Below are 24,808 nucleotides of genomic sequence, written 5' to 3' on the forward strand. Positions count from 1 at the left end.
GAGAACTGAAACTAAACACTGTGAAAGAATAATTCATCCAGCTGATTTGGGAAATATAAGGAGAAAAGCAGAGTTAATGCAGAGGGAGAAAAGAAGCTGCGAGCTGATATTAAGGCGAATTGCTAAACTTCTGCTTTTGGCTCCACGTGACTCAGTTATCCAGCTGTTTTGAAAGCCTTTCTAAGCGAGGAAAGCTACAAGGAAACAGACGTCAAAACTGCCACTTTTTGTTAAATTCCATTTCTTGCGAAAGTGTTTCCTCTTGTGAGCACAGATTTTCCCTGTGCAAATTGTACTGTCCACGAGCCAAAACCCCAAACTATGTCCAATGTTTAATCATCGTCTTCATTTCATGACTTTACTAAACAGATTATTACATTAAAGGAATGTTTTGTTGGCTGCGCAGCTAGAAAAGAAATCACTGCATAGTAAATTACTTGCCAATGCAAAGGTAGATATTTAGGGGCCTTGTAACTGACGATTATAAGTAACTCACTATATAGGATTTTTTCATGTCATTCTAAAGAAATGGTAACTTCAAGTCTTTGGGGCAAAAAGGAGTGAAACCTCTCGGAATCATTAAGACATGCCTGGCAGGAATCACCGGATTGTACCTGAGTTTCAGGGTAGCTGGCTGTGTTAATAACATATACTGGAGTATAATGTGTTTTCCATCCACTTAAATACCGTTTTCTTTAAGACCCCATAGCGGACACTGTGCAGAAATATTTATTTTGGACTCATTTTATGATATTGTTAATTGTTTTAGCCAAACTATCCATTCCGTGTTTTCATGTATGGATGAATATCTAGTTACATGAATATCTGGGTAGATGGAGAGATAGATGGGTTTTTTTATTGAGGCAATTTGGGAGCATAATAATAGCAAAGATCCTAATTCTATTCTTGCATCTCTTTGCATCAGTCTTTTCCCCGCTGTGCGTCAGTCTTTTCCCCGCTGTGCGTCAGTCTTTTCCCCGCTGTGCGTCAGTCTTTTCCCCGCTGTGCGTCAGTCTTTTCCCCGCTGTGCGTCAGTCTTTTCCCCGCTGTGCGTCAGTCTTTTCCCCGCTGTGCGTCAGTCTTTTCCCCGCTGTGCGTCAGTCTTTTCCCCGCTGTTCGTCAGTCTAGCGGCAGGAGGAGGCGTCTGGGTATAGCGGCAGTAGGAGGCGGCGGGGTATAGCGGCAGGAGGAGGCGCCTGGGTACAGCGGCAGTAGGAGGCGGCGGGGTATAGCGGCAGTAGGAGGCGGCGTGGTATAGCGGCAGGAGGAGGCGCCTGGGTATAGCGGCAGGAGGAGGCGTCTGGGTATAGCGGCAGGAGGAGGCGGCGGGGTATAGCGGCAGGAGGAGGCGGCGGGGTATAGCGGTGGCAGAGCTGCGGAGGAGGACAATGATAGCGGCAGAGGGGGCTGAGAGATGGATGGAGGGAGAAATGGATGGAGGGGGAGAGGAGAGAGAATGGGGGAAGAAAGAAAAAGGGAGAGAATGTGTGTGTGGGAGGGGAAGAGGGTATTGTGTGTCCATCTTCCTTATAATACGCCAACTATGGTAACACGGGGGAGTGACGAAGCTCGCAAGGTGGAGAGCGGTTGTTGCTGGTCAGAGCGGTTTCGCACGTGTCTCGGATGGGGAGCAGTTGCACGTCTGAGAGCCATTACCGCCGGGTCTGGCGCTGGTTCCCTTTGAGGCTGTTAGTCCGATGTCAGTGAGTTGGTCTCTATATATGTTTCTTATCTCACATTTGCTGGCTATAGCACATGCCAAATTCTCTGGGATCACAGCAGATGGGGAGAGACAAGAGAAGCCTGCTGTACTGTATGTGATCATATATATGTAATGTTTTACATGACGTCACCCTTTCTTACTGGCTTACTGGATTTTGGTAATCGGGCGTCCCCTATTATAAAACTTAAATGTGGCAACCCTAATATATCACAACACGAGATGTGCATGCGTGTGGCAGTACACACATAAAAGAAGTCACATGACTTTCAGGCTGTAGACGTAATGAGGTTAAGGCTGGGCAAGAAAAACAGAATATGGGAACCGACTCCAAAAAACCCTCCTCTTCATTTCTCGTCTCACCCCCTCGCACTCCTTCTCCTCTGTCATCCCCCCCTGCCACTCTTGCTCAATCACCCCCTCCTCCTCGCTTACCCCCTCCTCCTCTTCCTCCCTCACCCCCTCCTCTTCATCTCACCTACTTCTCTTCCTCTCTTACATACCTTCCCTCTACTCTGACATATTTAAGTCTCATAATTCTATTCTATTGATTAACAGAGGTTAAGAAGTACTGTACGGCCATCACTGCCATCACTGCCATCCCTGCCATCGCTGCCATCGCTGCCATCCCTGCCATCGCTGCCATCGCTGCCATCACTGCCATCCCTGCCATCGCTGCCATCGCTGCCATCACTGCCATCCCTGCCATCGCTGCCATCGCTGCCATCACTGCCATCCCTGCCATCGCTGCCATCCCTGCCATCGCTGCCATCACTGCCATCCCTGCCATCACTGACATCGCTGCCATCGCTGCCATCACTGCCATCACTGCCATCCCTGCCATCGCTGCCATCGCTGCCATCCCTGCCATCGCTGCCATCACTGCCATCCCTGCCATCGCTGCCATCGCTGCCATCGCTGCCATCACTGCCATCACTGACATCGCTGCCATCGCTGCCATCACCCAACCGTGTACTTGTAACTAAGCGCATTACAATCCCAGAGCTTCCTTGTGTTTAAAATGTGAAAGAAAAGTATTTGTAATTGTTTTACTAAGGTCCTTAGAATGAGATCTAAGCGTAAGAAGCCTGTCCTGATTATAGCTACCAGGAGATCGGAACAACGGTTCGTTTCCGCTGGTATATAATTAACGCTTGCGTGTAATTAGAGCAGCGTTGTTGGTGATTTTTACCTCCCGAGTCTCTGTGAACACCTCTCTTAGCCAGGGGCAAAGTGCTGAAAAGCGTTCCTACGGATGCTGGAGACCTTATTACTGCTGTGCTATCGTTCTCATTTTGGGGAGCACTCAACAGCGCAACTTTGCATTAATTAAAGACTTGTATCAGCAAAGAAGACTTAGGAATCCGTGCGATTTTCTGAGCACTTGGCAAACCATGCGGAATCGGGCGCTGGGCATACGAAAAATGTTTGCAGCGATTTGTACGTGTCACCAAAATTTACAGACCCTGAAAAAGGACATCTGCAGAACGGGAGAGAGAAGTCATATTTAGTAGACATATACCTCCCAAAACGCTCATCTATACAACACGTGGGGAGGTGCCTGTGAACACACCTGAGGTGCCTGGGAAATAAGATCATTTGAATATGCTAAATATATTCAAATGATCGGATTTTCCAGGTAGCTGATGTGTGTTCAGAAGTACCCCTGTCCCGGTCTCGCTCTCTCCTCCTCCAAAAGCCCTATTTCAGGGTGAGAATTTCCCAGCCTTGAGCAGGCGTGGGCAACTGCAGTCCTCAAGGGCCACCAACAGGTCAGGCTTTAAGGATAGCCCTGCTTCAGCACAGATGGCTCAATCGCGGACTGAACCCCCGTGCAGGGATATCCTTAAAACGTGGCCCGTTGGTGGCCCTTGAAGAGTGGCGTTGCCCGCCCGTGGGCTCGAGACGTTTTGTAGATTCCTATAGCACCTAGGACCGTTTTTTTGCTGTTTTAGCCCAGTCAAGGTTGCAAAATAAACGTCATTATTTTTTTTATTTTAACAAGAAATTTTACGAACACAGTTAGGGCGGTTCCTCACATATCTGTTAAAGACCAAGGTGGATTTGTATCCAAGCCAGGACCCAACATTTGGGTGGATGTTTTAAAAGCTCTAGTTGCCTTACCGCGTAAGTTCAGAAAATATGCACGTTCCTTAGAAAAAGAAAAACACTATGACATGCTTCAAAGCTGGAGGGGAAATGTGAGATGGAAGTAGATGCATGAAACCGCTTTCCAGCAGAAGGTAACTTAATACCTCATTAAGTCAATAACAGAGCTTTGTGCATCTGGGCCATAGTTAGCAAATGGCTGGTTACCCCACACACATTTGATACAGTTGAACTAACCTTTTTCTGTTTTCACATTCGCTTGTTTCAAACACACGTTCTATAAGTTATTCTGGGTAAAGAAAAAGTGACAAAACCCTCCACCGTACAGTGTACAGCAAATAAAAATACCACTTGTGAGCAAGTTCAGATGTCTGAGGCAGGTGTGCAAGCCCATGCTTTTCACTATTATTTCTTAGCATACAGTGCTTCCACTGTAGCCAGGAATTCTGGGTAATTACATGCAAAGGATTGGCATTTTAAAGCCACGTATACATCTCTTTGCTATATGAGTATGGACGATATATATATATATATAGCAAATGGAAATATTACTGTATGCTCATTTGCATGTCTTAGACAGGTCTGCAACCCCGCCTTTCACCATTATCACACAGCCCACAGCACTTCCACTGCAGCAAGGGATTCTGGGAAATGACATGCAAATGAGCCCATATAAACACACACTCTTCTCAGTGTTCATCAATGATCTTCCCACAGCTTGTAAGGAAGCCTTAATACACATGTATGCAGACGACACAATCCTGTATGCACACAGCCATAGCCTCTCCGACCTTCAACACATACTTCAGTCTGACTTTTTGAGACTCGAAAACTGGATTTCCCAAAACAAACTGTTTTTAAACACTGACAAGACTGTCAATGGTATTTGGGACCAAGGATCTGACAAGACTGTAACAATGGTATTTGGGACCAAGGATACATTTTTAAAGCTTCCAATGACTGAGCTCCAGATCAGAACCAACACTAACACCACCCTAACTCCTGTTACTAGTTTTAAATACATGGGCATATGGTTTGACTCCCACTTAACATTCGGGATGCACATTGATACCCTGACATCCAAGACCTATGCCAAACTAGGGGTACTTTACAGGAACAAATCCTCCCTAAGTCTCCTGGTCAGAAAGCGTATCGCGCAGCAGATGCTAATGCCAATTATTGACTATGGAGACATAGTATATGGCTCGGCATCCCAAACCCACCTTAGCAAACTTGACACCCTCTACAATTCAATTTGTCGTTTTGTTCTCCAATGCAACAACAACACACATCACTGCGAAATGCTCAAAGAACTAGATTGGCCATCACTTGAGTCTTGGCGCAAAGTTCATTCGCGATACTCCTGCACGCAATACCGCTGCACGCAATACCACTGCGCGTGATACCCCTGCACGCAATACCACTGCGCGTGATACCCCTGCACGCAATACAGCTGCGCGTGATACCCCTGCACGCAATACCACTGCGCACGATACCCCTGCACGCAATACCACTGCGCGTGATACCCCTGCACGCAATACAGCTGCGCGTGATACCCCTGCACGCAATACCGCTACCAGCGAAAACCCCTGCACGCAATACCGCTACCAGCGAAAACCCCTACATGCAATACTGCTACGCGCAATACCCCTACACACTATACCACTCCTCCTCATCAGTCCTACAGGGCAGCATAGTAACTTATTAACATCCTTAAACATTCATATACTGCCTATTGTCACCTATATAACAACTATGATGTGACCGGCGAGGGAAGAAGTTCAAACGGATTTACATGTAATAGGGGAGGTGAGCGAATACTTAAACTTCACGCCTAGCGTGCATTCTCACGTCAAGTCCAATAATCTATATTAAGGATAATCTTTATCTTTTAGCTAATACAGCAGAAATATGACAAAACGAGTCTGCAGTAACTGGCTCTGCGCAATGCTGAAGCGCAAATCCGGCACATTACCAATTATTGGGAGCTTTATTCAGAGTATCGCTTACACACATACTGTTATACACATAGCGTGATCACACATTACTGCACGGCGCTCAAATCCAGTCCTCAAGACCACCCAACAGGTCAGGTTTTCAGGATATCCCTGCTTCAGCACAGATGGCTCAATCAGTGGCTCAACTCCACCACTTGTGCTAAAGCAGGGATTTCCTGAAAACCTGTCCTGTTGGGGGGAGGACAGGAGTTGAGAACCCCTGCATTACTACACAATATCTGAGAATAAAGGCTGCTGTGTGTAATGACGACACACACACACACAATTGTACAATCTGCTTCCGCTGCAGCGCACATCTGTAAGATATGGCAAAAATACATCTATTCTGTTGCCATGGTGACTACATAACAAGGGGTTTCTAAAGAACGGGAATATAATACCGATAAATACACGTTTCTGTCGCAGAAAGCAAAGGCAAATCCATACGGCTCTATAAATCATGTAACCTCCATCCTAACAGTTACATGGAATAATACATCATATTAGCCTTTACATACTAACAGTTACATGGAATAATACATAATATTAGCCTTTACATACTAACAGTTACATGGAATAATACATAATATTAGCCTTTACATACTAACAGTTACATGGAATAATACATAATATTAGCCTTTACATACTAACAGTTACATGGAATAATACATCATATTAGCCTTTACATACTAACAGTTACATGGAATAATACATAATATTAGCCTTTACATACTAACAGTTACATGGAATAATACATCATATTAGCCTTTACATACTAACAGTTACATGGAATAATACATAATATTAGCCTTTACATACTAACAGTTATATGGAATAATACATCATATTAGCCTTTATGCTACATTTTAAATACCAATACCCAGAGCATGTAAAGACTGCAGGGAAAGCAGGTCTGAGGTGTCAAATGGCTGAGTGCTTTTTCCAGTCTCATTTTGCAGCAGAATAGTTTAAAAGCCTCTCTCATAAAGTGGTGTAAATGTGAGATCCATTTAAGACAAATCGGCAAGAATCCTTGCTGTGGATGTATTTCCCTTTGCCACGTAACCCCGGACACGGTGTCTTAGCCAAGGAAAAAAAGGTGCTAGTTTACAGCACATTGAAATGAACAATTCAGCCCCCTGCACCCCCCACCCCCACTCCCCTCTATTCTTCTTTCCACCCCCCCATGAGGATGTCCTCTTATTTCCAGCATCACCAACTGGCTTTCATACCATCCACAAGGATGTTGAATGAATTAAATGCGAGAGCAAAATAGTTGACTCTGTATATAGAAATAACGTCTCTAAATAATAAGAATGAGCAAGTGTCCCAACTCCACGTTTAGTCAGAGTCACCGCTCCCCCGGTTATGGGTACAGTGTCATGGTAACATGCATACCCATGGCTGGAGCCAGAATTCAGTGTGCACTGTACTCACTGTGATTGTCGTCTCCTTGTTCTGCTTTTTGGTTGGTGACAGGGATCCCGGGCTCTGGGGAGAGAGGCAAGAGGCATCGTCAAAGCTACTTTCCATATCTGACATTTTTATATATCTATAAATATATCTATATTCCTAAATCGGGAAGAGTTAAGGTGTCAGCTCAGTTGCTCGGTAGAAGATTTGCTGTAACTGGTTCGCCTCCGTGTCCTGAGGTATTGGAGGTTGCTGAATCTCTTGCCACACGAGGCTGTCGTACTGCGAGCCCAGAGAGGCAGCACACACCAGCTGTATTTAGCAGCAGAATTCATCCAAAATGCAGCTACACCTCCCTTTGTGATCTGTTCATGGTCTTAAGGGTGATCACCATCACAGCTGCTGCTCAGGCAAAATATGCACAAAGGGCACAGGTTGGGTCACAATAGCTGTACTTCATAAGCATTCTGCATACGGCAAGGAACCCCCTACTGCAATGTGTATTATATACCTATAAATATCACCTGGTTCAGGGCAGCCTTTTTAATCAGCATTGTGATGATGTGGGGGGGGGGGGGGGCTGTGCATTTAATTGTAGTTGTATAATTACGCACTACGTGCAAAGGGAAGTGATGGGATTATTGATTATTTTTGACATAGGGAGTACATATATCAAGGCAAGGGTGGACCAAAAATGAGTCCTGTTCATTTTACTTTTGGACTCAATTTATTTATTATTGGGAACATCATACATACATCAGTTACAACTTAAATGCTTTTTTTGACAAATTTTGTAGATCACAATTCGTGTTTAAGGCCGCGCTTATAGTGCTTGCGACGGCGAGGCCACGCAACGGATGACGTCACCCGTTGTCGTCGACACCCACGAAAGTTGTACAGTATTTTGCTTTGCAGCGACATCGCAAGCAGCCTGGCCATTGATTGGTTCAGAGGCTGTCACATGTGGCGACAGCCTCTGAAAAATCCAATTTGACCGTCTTCCAAATTTCGCGCTTCCAAATTTCACGCTTACTATAAGCGCACGCGACGGCGGCAATACATTTGTTTTGCCGTGACGTCGTGTCGCCGGCACTATAAGCGCAGCCTAACAAATCAGTATTTTATATTCCACATTATAACCACATTATTCCAACTATATGTCTTTCTGTCAACACTCACATAACTCCTCGCACATTTCTTGTGTATACTTAGCCTTTTAAACATGGTCAACTTCTTTGTGGTTCTAATTTCCCCTTTTTCTTTTAACTTATAACATTTAAGTTTAAGTGTAAACTCCAAACTTCCCCTCCCCCCAAACAACAATGTCTGACACTATTTATTTTATATATCAGTTATTTTAAGTACATGTTTTCTAGTATGTTTGTCTCGTTAGGGTATTCTGTTCTTGTTCTGTAGCTGTCTGGTTAGGGTTATTTTTAGGGTTAGGGTATTCTGTTCTTGTTCTGTAGCTGTCTGGTTAGGGTTAGGGTATTCTGTTCTTGTTCTGTAGCTGTCTGGTTAGGGTTATGGTTAGGGTTAGGGTATTCTGTTCTTGTTCTGTAGCTGTCTGGTTAGGGTTATGGTTATGGTTAGGGTATTCAGTTCTTGTTCTGTAGCTGTCTGGTTATGGTTAGGGTTAGGGTATTCTGTTCTTGTTCTGTAGCTGTCTGGTTAGGGTTATGGTTAGGGTTAGGGTATTCTGTTCTTGTTCTGTAGCTGTCTGGTTATGGTTAGGGTTAGGGTATTCTGTTCTTGTTCTGTAGCTGTCTGGTTAGGGTTATGGTTAGGGTTAGGGTATTCTGTTCTTGTTCTGTAGCTGTCTGGTTAGGGTTAGGGTTAGGGTTAGGGTATTCTGTTCTTGTTCTGTAGCTGTCTGGTTAGGGTTATGGTTAGGGTATTCTGTTCTTGTTCTGTAGCTGTCTGGTTAGGGTTAGGGTTAGGGTTAGGGTATTCTGTTCTTGTTCTGTAGCTGTCTGGTTAGGGTTAGGGTTAGGGTATTCTGTTCTTGTTCTGTAGCTGTCTGGTTAGGGTTAGGGTTAGGGTTAGGGTATTCTGTTCTTGTTCTGTAGCTGTCTGGTTAGGGTTAGGGTTAGGGTATTCTGTTCTTGTTCTGTAGCTGTCTGGTTAGGGTTAGGGTTAGGGTATTCTGTTCTTGTTCTGTAGCTGTCTGGTTAGGGTTAGGGTTAGGGTATTCTGTTCTTGTTCTGTAGCTGTCTGGTTATGGTTAGGGTTAGGGTTAGGGTATTCTGTTCTTGTTCTGTAGCTGTCTGGTTAGGGTTAGGGTTAGGGTATTCTGTTCTTGTTCTGTAGCTGTCTGGTTAGACACCATTTAGTGTTTACAAACACTTTTTCGATGTCCGACTTTATGAGCCATCCCCGTTTCTGAAATAATGTTTTGGTCTTGAGCTCTCTTTAGAAGCTCGCCGCTATTTTGTTAATTGTTATCAATTTAAATAGGTAGGATTTAACGATCTCTAATGTTGGCGGTGATGGAGATATCCACGGCAGCAGGATTCCTTGCTGCTAATACCATTTCAGAGGCTTTACCCGCTCTGGTTGTGTTACCCTCCTCATCTAGCCATGGTTCTATGTTGGCCAATAACAATACCAATGAATTCTTGTGTTTTGTCATTTGAAGCACTTTTTAAATATATATATATTCAATAATTTTTTTCCAGAAGTGTTTACTGTGAATACATGACCATAGGCAATGTTTACAATCCGCCTTTAACATTTGGGACAAAGATTGATGGTACCCATTAATGGATGTGTATTTTTATTAAAGGCTATATATGCTCTATGCGTTATTTTGAATTAAACCTCACCCCAAATTTCTGATGGTGTTAAATTTACATACATTTATTAGTCCCACAAGAATATCATCTATATCCCTTATTTCTGCCAGGATATGAATGTGTTCTGAAGTACTTGCGTGTAATTGTCTTCTCTCACTAGGTTGTACAACTCAGAGATATTATGATAATGTTCTCGTGTCTGATCAAACAATAATCGAATACATTAGTTTGTAGTATATATTTCTTGTAGTACGGTATTTTTTCCCATAATGTAGCGCTAGGAAATGGGAGAGCGAGTGATTTTGTGGTAAATCTCCTTTCGTGCTTGGTTCCTGGAAGGAAATAAATGTTTGTTTTCCCCGGCTATTAGATGATCCAGACAATCTATCCCCTTTGCCTTACAGGTTTGAAAGGATTTTTGATCCATTCCTGGGGTGAATTTTGGATTGTCCTGTAGGGGTATCTTGATGCGTCATAGGGTAACCCACATTTTTTCCTTGTTTATTTCCAAGCTATTATGGTGTCCCTTACAATCACTGTGCGTTTTTTGGGTGCTGGTATGTCACCCCATTTCATGTGTAAAATTCCCTTCACAGATAGGGGTCTCCAAACTACGGTCTGGGGGACACATCAGGCCCCCCACAAGATTTTATCCGGCCTACAGCAACTTCAAATATATATATTTTTGCTCATTATATATAATTTCCCAGTGTAAGCACAGCATCCTTTCTTTGTAATTGTCACATTTCTCCTTTGTCCTGAATCATATCACGCTGATTACCCCAAAAAGATCCAAATAAAACTTATTCATTTATTTATAAAATATATAAATATCTAAAAATTATAAAAAGATTTTTTTCCTTTGGCCCACGAAAATGTGTAGAATATACGGTGTCCCTCGTACTGAAAAGTTTGGAGACCACTGCTCTAGGACATTGGATAAACAATAGTTATGCCCCAGGATCCAATCTCCTACATGTCGAAGACGACATGCTATGTGCTACTTTCGGAAGTCTGGCAAATTAATGGCTCCCAAACTCTTTGGGGGCGACACAGCTTTCTCCTTCCCATTCTACCTTTCTTTCAGTTCCTTTACATCTTTGGTCAAATCTGCATATGATATAACAGTCTCGCAAATGACATCCTCTTTACCTCACAACCCACTACCGAAAAATGCTAGTCGAAGCTTCATCCCTTTATGTTGCTCCTCTACAATATTTTTTATAATAGGTCTATAATTGTTATAGTATCGTTTTCCTAAATCCGGCACAAACATTATTCCTTGATATATCTTGGGCTGGGAGCGGTATTTTCTTTGTTACTCTAGTATTTTCTGGTTTTGCTACATACATTAGTTCTGTTTTGGTTACATTTATTTGGAGTAAATTTTTAGGAGTCAAAAATATCATTTAAAATTCAGAGATCAAAAATAGTGAAGTAAAAAAAGCCATCATGTTAATGAGTATACTGAAAAGATCTTTAGAAAAGCGGGATGTACAATCTAGCTTCACTGCACAGTCGTAATAAAACGTTACTGACACAAATAATTAAAATGTGGAAATATTTCTTAAGCAAACATTAATTTGCCCTGCATTGGTTACGAGCTCTAAATGTCATTGAAACTGTGTGACATACTGCCTGAGTATTTCATTTATAAAATCATTTGCCCCAAATGTCTCACGGACAAACTCAAATCCCAGATCTGTGGAAAGTTATCTGTTGTGACAAAAGAGGCATAGGAGTAAACACCCACACATCTACTCTGAATAACCCCACGGACAAATGAGTTTGACATCAATTGGCAGAAACATGGCATAAAATGAGCGTCAGCGTAACCGGTATGTTTACTGGGTTGAAACAGTTGCAAAGTATATTCTATTTTAACCCTATAATATATTAGTCATTATCTCAGCTCCAGTGTGTTTATATGGAGACGAGGTAACTTATTGAACATTACTATTACAGGCGGTCCTCGGGTATCCCACGGAATCCGTTCTGGAAGTAGCATTTGCAAATTTTGAAGAAAAAAAATGTCCTGCCCATCTTGTTTTTTTTCCCGTAATTTTTTACAAATCAAAAACATAAAATGTTTTTAAAAGCAAAGCACCCGGGAACGTGTCCGTGTCTTCTTGTGGACTCATAGCTCTATGCATTACCTGTAAGGGACGGTAGTAGCTCTCTAGTAAATGAGAATTGGAGTAGTTAAACAAAAAAAAAATAGCATTTAAAAGAAAACTTAGGTTTGTACTAATGAGATTCCATTATAGTCTTTGTGAGACGCTTATACTAAAAATCCCTGAGACTGACTCCAAATGAGTGCGCATCCCAGAAAATCAGGGACGGCGACAGTGTCCGTCTGTGAGGAGAACAGCTTCTGTCATTTGCGTTTCATAAACATTTTGTATTAAGCAGCAAGTATGTGATCCTACAAAAGGGTGAATGTTACACAAAAAGTGGGAGATGATGTATTTCCAACTACAAGTCCATCCTTTGGCCTGGTGATGGGATAAACCCCTCTAGGCTTCTCCTTTCAGCTTCACACACCATTTAAAACTTCCCAATAGAATTACAGCTTAATAAAACCTCCCTGTATAATAATCTGTAAATAACTGCTCCCCTACAGAAAGGACTGGTCAGCCGCTGCCCACAATCCTAATTAAAAACCTGCCATGTATGAAATTACAAATCTGTACAACTGTGCAAACCCTACAGATTACATTTCCAGGCATTAGTACTGCCAAATGGGTTACCGCACAATCACACGCGCTGTAATGTGTTACCGCACAATCACACGCGCTGTAATGTGTTACCGCACAATCACACGCGCTGTAATGTGTTACCGCACAATCACACGCGCTGTAATGGGTTACCGCACAATCACACGCGCTGTAATGTGTTACCGCACAATCACACGCGCTGTAATGTGTTACCGCACAATCACACGCGCTGTAATCCCTGGAACTGTGATCATAACCCTTTCAGTGCCATAGGTGCCTGGAACGCACTACAGCCGTACCCTACGGTGCGCCAGTCTGCACGCCAAGCAACAAACTGCAGTACTGTATGTCCTAGCGTTAAACTGAGCCGATAGTTCTGTTATTTTACAGAGAAAATATTGATGATTTTTTTTTTAATAACAAAATCAGACATCTATTTACATCATTTCCTTAGCGTCGTTTATAACGAGGGCAAAATTAAATATGGGAAGTAGGGGTTTTGTGTTACAATGTCAGTGTGTGTATAACAGTGCATTATACAAACTAGGCTCAATCAGTCCCTGCTTCAGCACAGGTGACTTAATCAGAGGCTCAGTTTTTCATTGAGCCTCTGATTGAGCCACCTGGCTGAAGCTGGGATATCCTGAAAACCTGACCTGTTGGGGGGCGTTGAGAACTGGAATAGAGCACCAGTCATGTAGACCACGCACCCTTTCAGTGTCCCTTCCAATGTATCGCATTGCAATGAGTAATATACCAGTAATATCTTCTATAGATATATGTTTGTGTTTAGGTCCCACTGGTTTCCCTGCTGCACGGCACTATAAGTAACTTTCCCTGATGCCAGACCTCAGCTGCAGGTGCAGACGTGGCTTGGCGTGGCCAGTGAGTGCTGCCCACATTAGCAGACGTGGCTTGGCGTGGCCAGTGAGTGCTGCCCACATTAGCAGACGCAGACGTGGCTTGGCGTGGCCAGTGAGTGCTGCCCACATTAGCAGGTGCAGACGTGGCTTGGCGTGGCCAGTGAGTGCTGCCCACATTAGTAGACGCAGACGTGGCTTGGCGTGGCCAGTGAGTGCTGCCCACATTAGCAGGTGCGTCTCTCTCCTTGTGTCTGTTTGATAGCGGTTTTATTCCACGACAGAACATGGCGGATCTTCATGTTATGGGAATTATACCGCTCCGGATTTCAGAATCACGAGGTGCTAATGCTTTTCTAATCTTAAACATGCTAAAAATAACACATTGATGTGCAGAAAGTGCGCTTAATCTGCCACTGCCTCTGACAGTATCTGGGATCTGATGTCGTGTATTGGAATATAATCTATTTGTAAGGAAGGGGAGGGACAGTCCTGTGGTAACATCTCCACCTTTGAAGTGGATGAATTAGATGTTGTTCTCTCCTCTTTGTGACTGTAGGTGGGTCACTTTTGGGGATGTGTGTCCAGAAGAAGCCGGCGACTCCATAATGCAGAGAACATTTCTAATATCAATATTGTTCCAGGAGAAATACAGAATTGTTGTAGATTGTGATACCATGAAAGTAACCGCGATTACGGTTTGTCAGAGGGAGGCTTTTAGTGTTCAGAGATTTCCAAACCGTATAGATTTCTCCTTCTTCCTCTACTTCTTCTTTAGTGCATTGGAAGAAACATGACGTTTTCAGAGCTCTGTACGTTAGAATTTAATCTATGAGAAACCATACTGTCGGGGCCATACAAATCTAATGCAGGTCACTATTTTGTGTCAGTTGGCTCCAGTGAGAAATGTTATTTGCGTTCCTTCCATGTGACGCTAATCACAGAGGTTAACATCAGACCTGACGGATTCTTTGTAACAAAGAGAAACCAAATTCCAGCATTTACACAAGCCAAACTACTCATCCCCTATCTGCAACTATTACCACTTGGCAAAGCTCTCATTGACAAAAGCAGAAAAAAGTCATCTATCTATCTACTGTATCTATCTGTCTGTCTGTCTATATCTGTCTATCTACTGTATCTATCTACTGTATCTGTCTATCTACTGTATCTGTCTATCTACTGTATCTGTCTATCTACTGTATCTATCTACTGTATCTGTCTATCTACTGTATCTGTCTATCTATCTACTGTATCTATCTACTGTATCTGTCTATCTACTGTATCTGTCTATCTATCTACTGTATCTATCTACTGTATCTGTCTATCTACTGTATCTGTCTATCTACTGTATCTGTCTATCTACTGTATCTGTCTATCTACTGTATCTATCTACTGTATCTATCTACTGTATCTATCTGTCTGTCTGTCTACTGTATCTGTCTGTCTACTGTATCTGTCTATCTGTCTGTCTATCTACTGTACCTGTCTGTCTGTCTGTCTATCGAGCGATGATTTGCAAACACTTTGAGCTGGACGGTATCTCCCGCTTTATTCTTTGGTTTTTATCATCTCTTGGCCGGGTTTGAAAAGACGTGCGCTGAACTAGCACGCAGCGGTGGGAGAAAAAGTAATACCTATACGTGTGAGTGTCAGAGTATTATGAGATGACCGGGACTTTATTATCTTAATAATTTAATACAGTGGCATCTATCGGAAAAGGGAACTATTACACTCTAATAGAAATCTATTCCGTTTTTAGGACTGATTTAATTACAGTAATTTTAAGTTCAGGCATTGCACATCAAGGCGCTAAAATACGGGACACTTCTGCGTCCCGACAGACCTGCCCGAGTCAACAGGACAGGTCAAGGAAATGAGGAACAATCCCGTATATACGGGATGTCTGGCGACCCAACTTACAGCAGAAGACTGATGACTACATATAGCCCACAGTCCCCTGCTCAGAACTTACTGCCCATGAGTCCCGCTCACCTGTGGGTCACTGCTGGGTTTCCGAATAATCACATGGCCAGATTCTGGTTGGTGTCCTGGGGATCCTGAAGAATGGAATCCGTTCACTGAAATCACATGAAAACAGACATCACCGTCACAACACAAAACCAAGGCTCGGAATTCACTGTTTTTTCACCATATTATGCACTAGGCTCAATTATTAACCCCTTGTATAAAAAGTGGTTTTAAATAAAAAGTGCAAGTCAGTAGAAGGTGAAGAGTTCTCCATTATTTTCATACCAAATCCACAGCATGCCAGCCATTCCACAGATAACCCTGTGCTATCCATGCACATGAAGACACTCGGATACAGATAACCCTGTGCTATCCATGCACATGAAGACACTCTGATACTGTATATATAACCCTGTGGTATCCATGCACATGAAGACACTGATACTGTATATATAACCCCGTGGTATCCATGCACATGAAGACACTCGGATACATATAAACCTGTGCTATCCATGCACATGAAGACACTCGGATACAGATAACCCTGTGCTATCCATGCACATGAAGACACTCGGATACAGATAACCCTGTGGTATCCATGCACATGAAGACACTCGGATACATATAACCCTGTGGTATCCATGCACATGAAGACACTCTGATACTGTATATATAACCCTGTGGTATCCATGCACATGAAGACACTCGGATACAAATACTACAAACTTTCCTCCACATTATAAAGCATATGCTACGGTGAGCCCCATACTATCTAGTATTTGTATGGCTGGACATCTGCACCATATTAATCCCTTTGTCACCCAATCACCCTCTCCAAAACCAACATGTGTGCCTGTGACATATGCAACGTGATGTTATAATGTGTGAATGTGAAGGGGTGTTAAAGCATCCAATGGGTGGGTGACGGTAGAATAACGGAGTGCTGTGATTAAAGCAACATGTAGCAAAATAAAATAATAGGATGGAAAGAAGGAGATGGATTTTAAAGGAAAGGGAAGGTGGAAACAAGAAAGCAGATAAAAAGCCAATTTGGGAAAATTGAAACATAAACGTAAACATTTCGTACCAATGGTTAAAAGCTGAAGAAACTATGGGGTTTAGGATAAGATTTGGTAAGAAAAGCAGAATGGGACATGCATGGACACTTTCTATTGTCTCACTCCTGCCATATCTGAAACATCCGATATATATTTATTTATTTACAGCTGCTGGGAGACTGGTAACGTCTCTTTCAGGCGGCTATCTCTTCGCCCAAGCAAATGTTGTGCCAGTTGATTCACCCAGAAGTTGCTGGGAGGGGTAAGTCCATGACCGACGTGCAAAGTGATGTGCGCTCAGATATCCTGAGCAGAGCATATTGGGAAATGGCAAAGTTCACTTTTCCCCCCATCTCTAAATCAGCCTTTTTTTCCCGCCACAGACCCCAGTAATATGGCTAGGATATGCTATGATTACATATTGGTGAATGTGTTGAAATTGGATTGTTTTCTTTGTTTTTTTTTTTGAAAAATAAAAAAAATTCTTCAATAATTTAAATATAAAAATATTTAATTATAACCTTTCAATATTCTCCATGGCTTTTTCCCCCCTGCAAATGATAGAAAATTCTTGAATTTGTGACGTTTTTCTCATTTTTAATTGTTCGCCATTTTTTTTTATTTTCGAATATTCTAAAAAAAAAAAAAAAAAATTTAATAAACCCCCCGTGTAGTGACAAACTTTTTTTTCTAAAATTCCAACATATTCCCAAAAATATCTGAAAATGCTAAAAAAAATTGGATTTTGGTGAAAACGCCATCCATCTTTAGATACTTTATGATCTACAGTTACTTACACGCTAGATATGGTCTTACCAGTCACCAGTGTGGGTTTAAGCAACTACATAACACGCAGAGATGCCAACCTCAAAGGACGGAATTCATTGAGATTTGGGGGATTTGGTTAAAAAAAAAATAATAATTAAAAGATTTATCAGTCCGGCAGAAAGATGAAACTGCAGAAGCTAAAAATCAGTGAGCGGTCTCCAAATCCACGAGTCTCCCGGAACATTGCACGTCGGAAGAAATGCAGCTTTGAACCTACAGGCAATCTATGAACAGATATCCCGTCATTGGCTGATCGCTACGCATCTTAGGTGTTGATGTTTAATAATGTTTCTTCATGTGGCATTGATTTTTCTTCTCAAACCTCCCGCAGCTATAAACGTGCTATTGCAATTCCTTAACACTCATCCACCCAACAATTACCCATATCCTACATCTTACTATTTTTTTTACTACACCATGCTCTAGTTTCCAATAGGTCAGGTTTTCAGGATATCCCAGTTTCAGCACAGGAGCCACCTGTGCTGAAGCAGGGATATCTTGAAAACGTGCCCTGTTGGGGGGGCTTGAGGACTGGAATTGAGCACCTCTGCTCTAGTCGTGTAATAATTCTGTGTCGTTTGGGGACACAAAGCTCTGTTAAAAGAAAACATTGAAATAATTTCATTGGCAATGGGATACAGTATATCTTGATAACAAGGAGAATATAAAAAGAAGTTGTCCATTTATACATCTTTTGAAACATTCACAGCTCTTCCATGGTTTCCATAGCAACTGGCTCCAGCTACGACGGCTACAGAATTAGTGCGAGCCGGATAACTGCTCGGAAAGAAACGGAATATGCTGAAAAACGACAATTTACACTCCGTTTTTTACCAGTAGTAGAAGGGAGCAGTGTTCCGGTGCCTGCGGTTTAATGTGCAATTGAAATGGTTTATCCTACTTCAAGTATAACGATATTGGTTTTAACCTAATACTGCGCGTCTGCGTGAAAATCTCCCATTGGTTTGCAACAGACTGGCGCCGGTATCAGTGGGAAGTTGCATAGAACTTAGTGAGACAGAACATTTTTAACTGTCGCCACGATGTGTGAAACAATTAAATAATTCAATGATAATTGGAACGCTTTTCTTGAAATTAAACAAGTATAAGCATTATAAAATATTTGTATAATGCTGTGCAGGATCTGTAACTTTAACGGTGCAAGTTCCCCGTACAAATGACAAATCCTGAAAGTAAGCTCTCTCTCAGGGGCCACCAACAGGTCAGGTTTTCAGGATATCCCTGCTTCAGCACAGGGAGTGCAGTCATTCTCACTGAGCCACGTATTGAGCCACCTGTGCTGAAGTAGGGATATCCTGAAAACCTGACCTGTTGGTGGCCCTTGAGGACAGGAGTTGGCCAGACCTGCTCTATGTGATATCCTTAACCCTTTGGGTGCAAGAAGACCACCAGCACCTGAGTGCCACAATCTTCCGGATCAGTACCATGTGATCGCTTGGTGTAGCAATCATGTGGTCATGGGCAGGTGCCCCAGGACATGAACAGAAGTGGCGGACACTTCCGATCCTCCTCCAGTGTGATGTCCCCCCGGAAGACGAACATTTCCAGTATGTCATAGGACCCCTAGAGTGCTGGCATCTTAAGGCGTTCAGGGTGCATCCCGGGACACTGAACAGCTAGTCAGATAATTAAACCCTTATTTAAAAGTTCTTCCTGGCTGTTGTGGATTTTTTAAAGGCCTTAAAGCCTGCAGTAGAGTATTCACATGGCAACCTCTGCAGTTACACACAGACCTGTTTCACATGTAACTTCAAAGCGTTTTATCAAATAAACTGTCATATTCTCTTTTAGGATAAGGCTTTCTGGGGCCCAATGATCTCACAACGAGAGAGTGGCCTGGCAGCCATGTTACCAAAGTGAGAGTGGCCTGGCAGCCATGTTACCAAAGTGCGAGTGGCCTGGCAGCCATGTTACCAAAGTGTGAGTGGCCTGGCAGCCATGTTACCAAAGTGCGAGTGGCCTGGCAGCCATGTTACCAAAGTGCGAGTGGCCTGGCAGCCATGTTACCAAAGTGAGAGTGGCCTGGCAGCCATGTTACCAAAGTGTGAGTGGCCTGGCAGACATGTTACCAAAGTGAGAGTGGCCTGGCAGCCATGTTACCAAAGTGAGAGTGGCCTGGCAGCCATGTTACCAAAGTGCGAGTGGCCTGGCAGCCATGTTACCAAAGTGAGAGTGGCCTGGCAGCCATGTTACCAAAGTGTGAGTGGCCAGGCAGACATGTTACCAAAGTGAGAGTGGCCTGGCAGCCATGTTACCAAAGTGAGAGTGGTCTGGCAGCCATGTTACCAAAGTGAGAGTGGCCTGGCAGCCATGTTACCAAAGTGCGAGTGGCCTGGCAGCCATGTTACCAAAGTGAGAGTGGCCTGGCAGCCATGTTACCAAAGTGAGAGTGGCCTGGCAGCCATGTTACCAAAGTGCGAGTGGCCTGTCAGCCATGTTACCAAAGTGCGAGTGGCCTGGCAGCCATGTTACCAAAGTGCGAGTGGCGTGGCAGCCATGATACCAAAGTGTGAGTGGCCTGGCAGCCATGTTACCAAAGTGAGAGTGGCCTGGCAGACATGTTACCAGAGTGAGAGTGGCCTGGCAGCCATGTTACTAAAGTGCGAGTGGCCTGTCAGCCATTTTACCAAAGTGCGAGTGGCCTGTCAGCCATTTTACCAAAGTGCGAGTGGCCTGTCAGCCATTTTACCAAAGTGCGAGTGGCCTGTCAGCCATTTAACCAAAATGCGAGTGGCCTGTCAGCCATTTTACCAAAGTGCGAGTGGCCTGTCAGCCATTTTACCAAAGTGCGAGTGGCCTGTCAGCCATTTTACCAAAGTGCGAGTGGTCTGTCAGCCATGCTACCTTTGGTTTTGGGTTCATTTTTTAGAATAAAAAAAAAGTAAGCTTGACATAGTGAGGGGGAGAGAGTTTCAGGGGTAGCAGGCGGTATGAGAGAATAATTTCAGGCAGGACAGAAGAGATACATGGGACAGAGAGAAGACAGCCTGAGATTAGTGTAGCAGGGACGTTACGAGAGACGAGAGCAGAGATCTGTTACCTGTAGGTAAAGACGTCTTCTTTACTAAAGGGCTCTTCATGCTCCCTGGGGAATTATTCGGCCGTTCCCATGTAGTCTCTTAAAATGAAATCAAAACAAAGAACCAATTTACTATGTGATCACTAGGAATGCATTCACCCAAGTTACAAAATGTGAGAATTGTACGGTGCATTTCAACTTCACCTGAGGAATCGCCCCAAATACTGCAGATTATTAGTTAAATTGCTGTTACAAATATCTAGCATGTCTTTTCGAAATTTCCCTTTCAAATGATAAAATGCGTGTTTAATACTTGAAACAGCAAAGGTTACAATTCCATTAAAGGTACATGTAGTGTGTATGTGTGTTGTGTTTGTGTACACACACACACACACACACACACACACACACACACACACACACACACACACACACACACACACACACACACACACACACACACACACACACACACATATACTGAATAAATAAATGTTTTTATATATTATTATTTACCAGGAATGCATTGTTTTTTTTACCAAGATAACTTTAATATTTGGGGGATTTAATACAACTTTCTGATGCAAAACTAGCAACAAATATATCAAACTATATGAATCCCATTGAGCGGTAAATGTGCTATCTTTAATGGAGTGGCGTCACAGCCCCACACAGCCCCACACAGCCCCACACAGCCCCACACAGATCCACACAGCCCCACACAGCCCCACACAGACCCACACAGCCCCAAACAGCCCCACACAGACTCACACAGCCCCCCACACAGAGCCCCACACAGAGCCCCACACACAGCCCCACAAAGAGCCCCACACACAGCCCCACACAGCCCCACACACAGAGCCCCACACAGCCCCACACAGAGCCCCACACAGCCCCACACAGAGCCCCACACAGCCCCCCACACAGCCCCCCACACAGCCCCACACACAGCCCCACACAGCCCCACACACAGCCCCACACACAGCCCCACAGTGTACTCGTTTTCTGTACAATATGGTAAATACGGCCTCAGAACCTTTCCCCTTCATACAGTGGAACTGCAGGGAGCTTTATTCTAACGGCTCGTTACATACACCGGCCATTCGGGGTCAGAAGAGATCAGACCTTTCTCTCTCTGCCACAAACGTAGTCCAAGGCTGCTGTGCCCGTCTAACAATTGTATCTATTTTTATTTGACCCACAAAGCATACAAAGACATGATATATACATTCCCACCCCCACCCCGGGCCTTGCACTGGGTCTCCCAGCGTTATTGATCCAATCTGCCTTCAGTAAATGTTGATTACGTTTTATACAGAACATCCGTCCTTTGTTTGAATTTGAAGGCCAGATCAGGGGGGTATTTCCTTTCCTTTATTCTCTGTACGAACCTTCCCGAGATTGATAGAAAATCAATGTCTCCGACTACAAATAAGCGAATCTACATATGGCTTTATCCAGACACCTGCGCTCCGTGCATGGAGGAGGCGAAGTGCAGCAAACTCGTAACACCAGCTTCATCAAACTATATATATATATATATTGCTTTTCATTGGGATCCTTTTCTTTCTTGCCTGGGGCAGATTGTTAGCCCCAGAATTGCACCCTTGTTGTTGCCCTTATAAATAGACCCCTTTACTTTTCAAGCATATATTGCAGTGGTTCCCAGTCATTTTTAACTGGCCCCCCAAAAGCAATCGTTGTGCCATCGGGACCTCCCGCCCCCCCCCCCCCCCCCTCTGTATCCAGCACACAAAGTGAGATAACTAAGTTTAGGTTCTTTCCTCCCCGCACCCCAAAAATCCCATTGAACAGAATAAGGGTCCTACATTGGGTAATTGATGCCAGGAAAACTCTGTCACCCTCTTTTTCAGTCACTCTCTCTGACCCTAATTAATAAAAATAAAGAAAGTGGCAGCACCCCTTTTTGAAACAAGTTTCAGAAGGGGTATTAATATTATAAGTAAAAAAATTGTTTCGGTAAATGGGCCCAGATAGGTCCAGTAAACATATTAAAGATGCCGAGGCACTCTCATATAATGCAATTCAAATCCCTTAAAGGGCTAAACACAGAATATGTGTTTGCATGATATGACAGTATAAAATGGTTACTTTATCTCTGACCCCATCTTTTATTTTTGTTGTATATCCGTCCTGTGCCCCTGAGAGACCCTTTAATGTCTCCCGAGCCTCCCAGGTTGGAGAGCACTAATACAGTGGGTGGGAATTCCCATTCTCATATGTATGTATATAGTAAGAGAGAATGAATGGTCAGCCAATGTAACACCCCATCAGGGGCCCACCCTGTCTTGAAGATATAAGCCAGCATAGAGTAGCACAGCAAGGATAGGTGAGTATATTATGGTTTGAATCTCCTGGAGTTTCTGGCTCCTGACGAAGCTGCTTGTCAGTGAAACGCGTTGAGTGTTTTGCTAGCCCCACCGGAGACTCAGGAGAGAGGATCAGTGCAGGAGAGAGCGCCATTCCGGGTGTCGAGCGGACGCTAACAGATCCGGAAGTGACGTCATCGGCAGGCGCAGTCCTGTGAAGCTAGGTGAGAACGCGACTCACCTTTCTGAGCGAGCTTATACAATGCTTGTTTATGCTGTCTCTATGTAAGCTTTGAATTTGGAAGGGCATTTTGGGTTTGTAAATATCTTTTTAAGTCCTTCTGCACCATCATTGCTTTTTTGGGGGGGGTCACCAGAGCGAGTGAATCACACGGGTACCTACACCTGCCACAGTTTTGGATATGCCCAATGATATTGCTGGTTTGTGAGTATTGAATTTGGAGATTCAAACTATAATACGCTCACCTATCCTTGCTGTTCTACTCTATGCTGGTTTTTTGTGTCTTCCTTGTCCATGGTGCACGCCCCGCTCCCCTGCAGTGTGAATACAAGGCAGTGTGGGTATTGCGAGACATATCCGGTTCCAGGGTCTGCGTGGAGGAGAATATTCATATATTCCCTTTTTTGCATTTTTTGCTTATTATAATCTAAATATATTATATTCACTTTATCGTGTTACATTACCAACACCATTATTTGCACTATTGTGTTGTTTAGAGACACCAATATCCCTTGTGCACTTGAGTCCTTATATTTTTTACCGCAGTAACTGGAAATCTCTCTGTGAGGGGTCCCATTTGGCAGAACGGACCCTCGCAGACAGCCGCGGCTTTTCCTGTCCCTGGAGATGCAGCTTTCTGCTTTTCTCCCTGCGGCTGTGGGGACAGAAAGTCTGGCTACATCTGTGTTTGCCCCCTAAGCACTGGGCCATCCCTCCCCCAAATAAGGAACCCTAAAAACACCATCGCTTGCACGAATGCTTATTAAACTTTTCCTGTTTGCCTTATTAATGTCTTCTCAAATAAAAATATTTAGTGGACAAAAACTCAAGGATATAAATAAGGAACAGGAGACTATTCATTACATAGCAACTGATCCATCATGGACAAAACCCCATACAAGATGACCTAGATTTTAATATCCTATTCCCAATACTGCACAGTGATAGTTCTAATGCTTTAGCTGTGCTGTTCAGCATACAGATAGATGTAAGGGAAGACCTGGTAGGGACATGCCAAACGGTTACATTACAATGTATTGCTTCTGTGTTCTGGCTGCAGCCTGGCAAGCCTGAGAAATGATGAATGCCTCGAATTAGTGTAGTCATCTTCTCGGTTTCCTCTTCTATGGGTGGTGACATTTGAAAGACAAAATGTTTGTTTAGAAAACAATCTCCTGAGCACAAACTACATCGCTTTTTTTATTCTAACGAAGATCCCTATGTGATGATGCTGCGGCCATAATAACTCACATTGAGACAGAGAACAAGGGGGAAACGAATGCTCATTATTGGAAGGGAATGCAAGGATGTAATGTATGACTACAACAGCTTGGAAAATTAGCACAGTACATAACGAAAACACATCTGAAGAAGAGACTTCTGTGCAAAGCAATGTGTTGCAGACACGTTTGTATGAACATATAATGGCACGTTCATACGAGCTGTATAAAAGCGCAGAACATTTGCCAGTGCAATATTACATATACACACAAGTTGGGGAAACCTTGCACAGGTTTGTGCTGATATGAAGACCCCAGGGGACCATCCTCTGCCGGGGTGCAGCGGGCCCTGGCACTCGCCAGAGGCTGGCCCCTCAACAAACACCAACCAGACTCAGAGACGGATACAAGGAGCCCGTGCGTACAGGTACCTCTTTAGACTTTGGGGGTGATAGGTTGGTAAGGGGGGGTAAGGGGCTTTTCCCTCCAGCCCAGCAAATAGAGACTGG

At 43.6% G+C, this 24,808-nt stretch overlaps 1 protein-coding gene across 6 annotated transcripts in view; it reads right to left on the reverse strand.

The window, feature by feature from the left end:
- GAS7 (growth arrest specific 7) overlaps window positions 1-24,808 on the reverse strand; it is a 251,832-nt gene that overhangs the window by 72,036 nt on the left and 154,988 nt on the right. For 4 of the 6 annotated variants that reach the window (XM_075579599.1, XM_075579604.1, XM_075579601.1 and 1 more), the window contains 3 exons: window positions 20,530-20,607; window positions 15,607-15,692; window positions 7,264-7,317 (listed from right to left, as the gene is read on the reverse strand). In XM_075579599.1, the coding sequence (XP_075435714.1) occupies window positions 7,264-7,317; window positions 15,607-15,692; window positions 20,530-20,607 (218 nt within the window). The remainder of the gene's footprint in view (window positions 1-7,263; window positions 7,318-15,606; window positions 15,693-20,529; window positions 20,608-24,808) is intronic. The other 2 variants (XM_075579600.1, XM_075579603.1) reach the window with 1 other exon arrangement.

The sequence above is a fragment of the Ascaphus truei genome, chromosome 22, assembly GCF_040206685.1.
Source record: "Ascaphus truei isolate aAscTru1 chromosome 22, aAscTru1.hap1, whole genome shotgun sequence".
Classification (NCBI taxonomy): domain Eukaryota; kingdom Metazoa; phylum Chordata; class Amphibia; order Anura; family Ascaphidae; genus Ascaphus; species Ascaphus truei.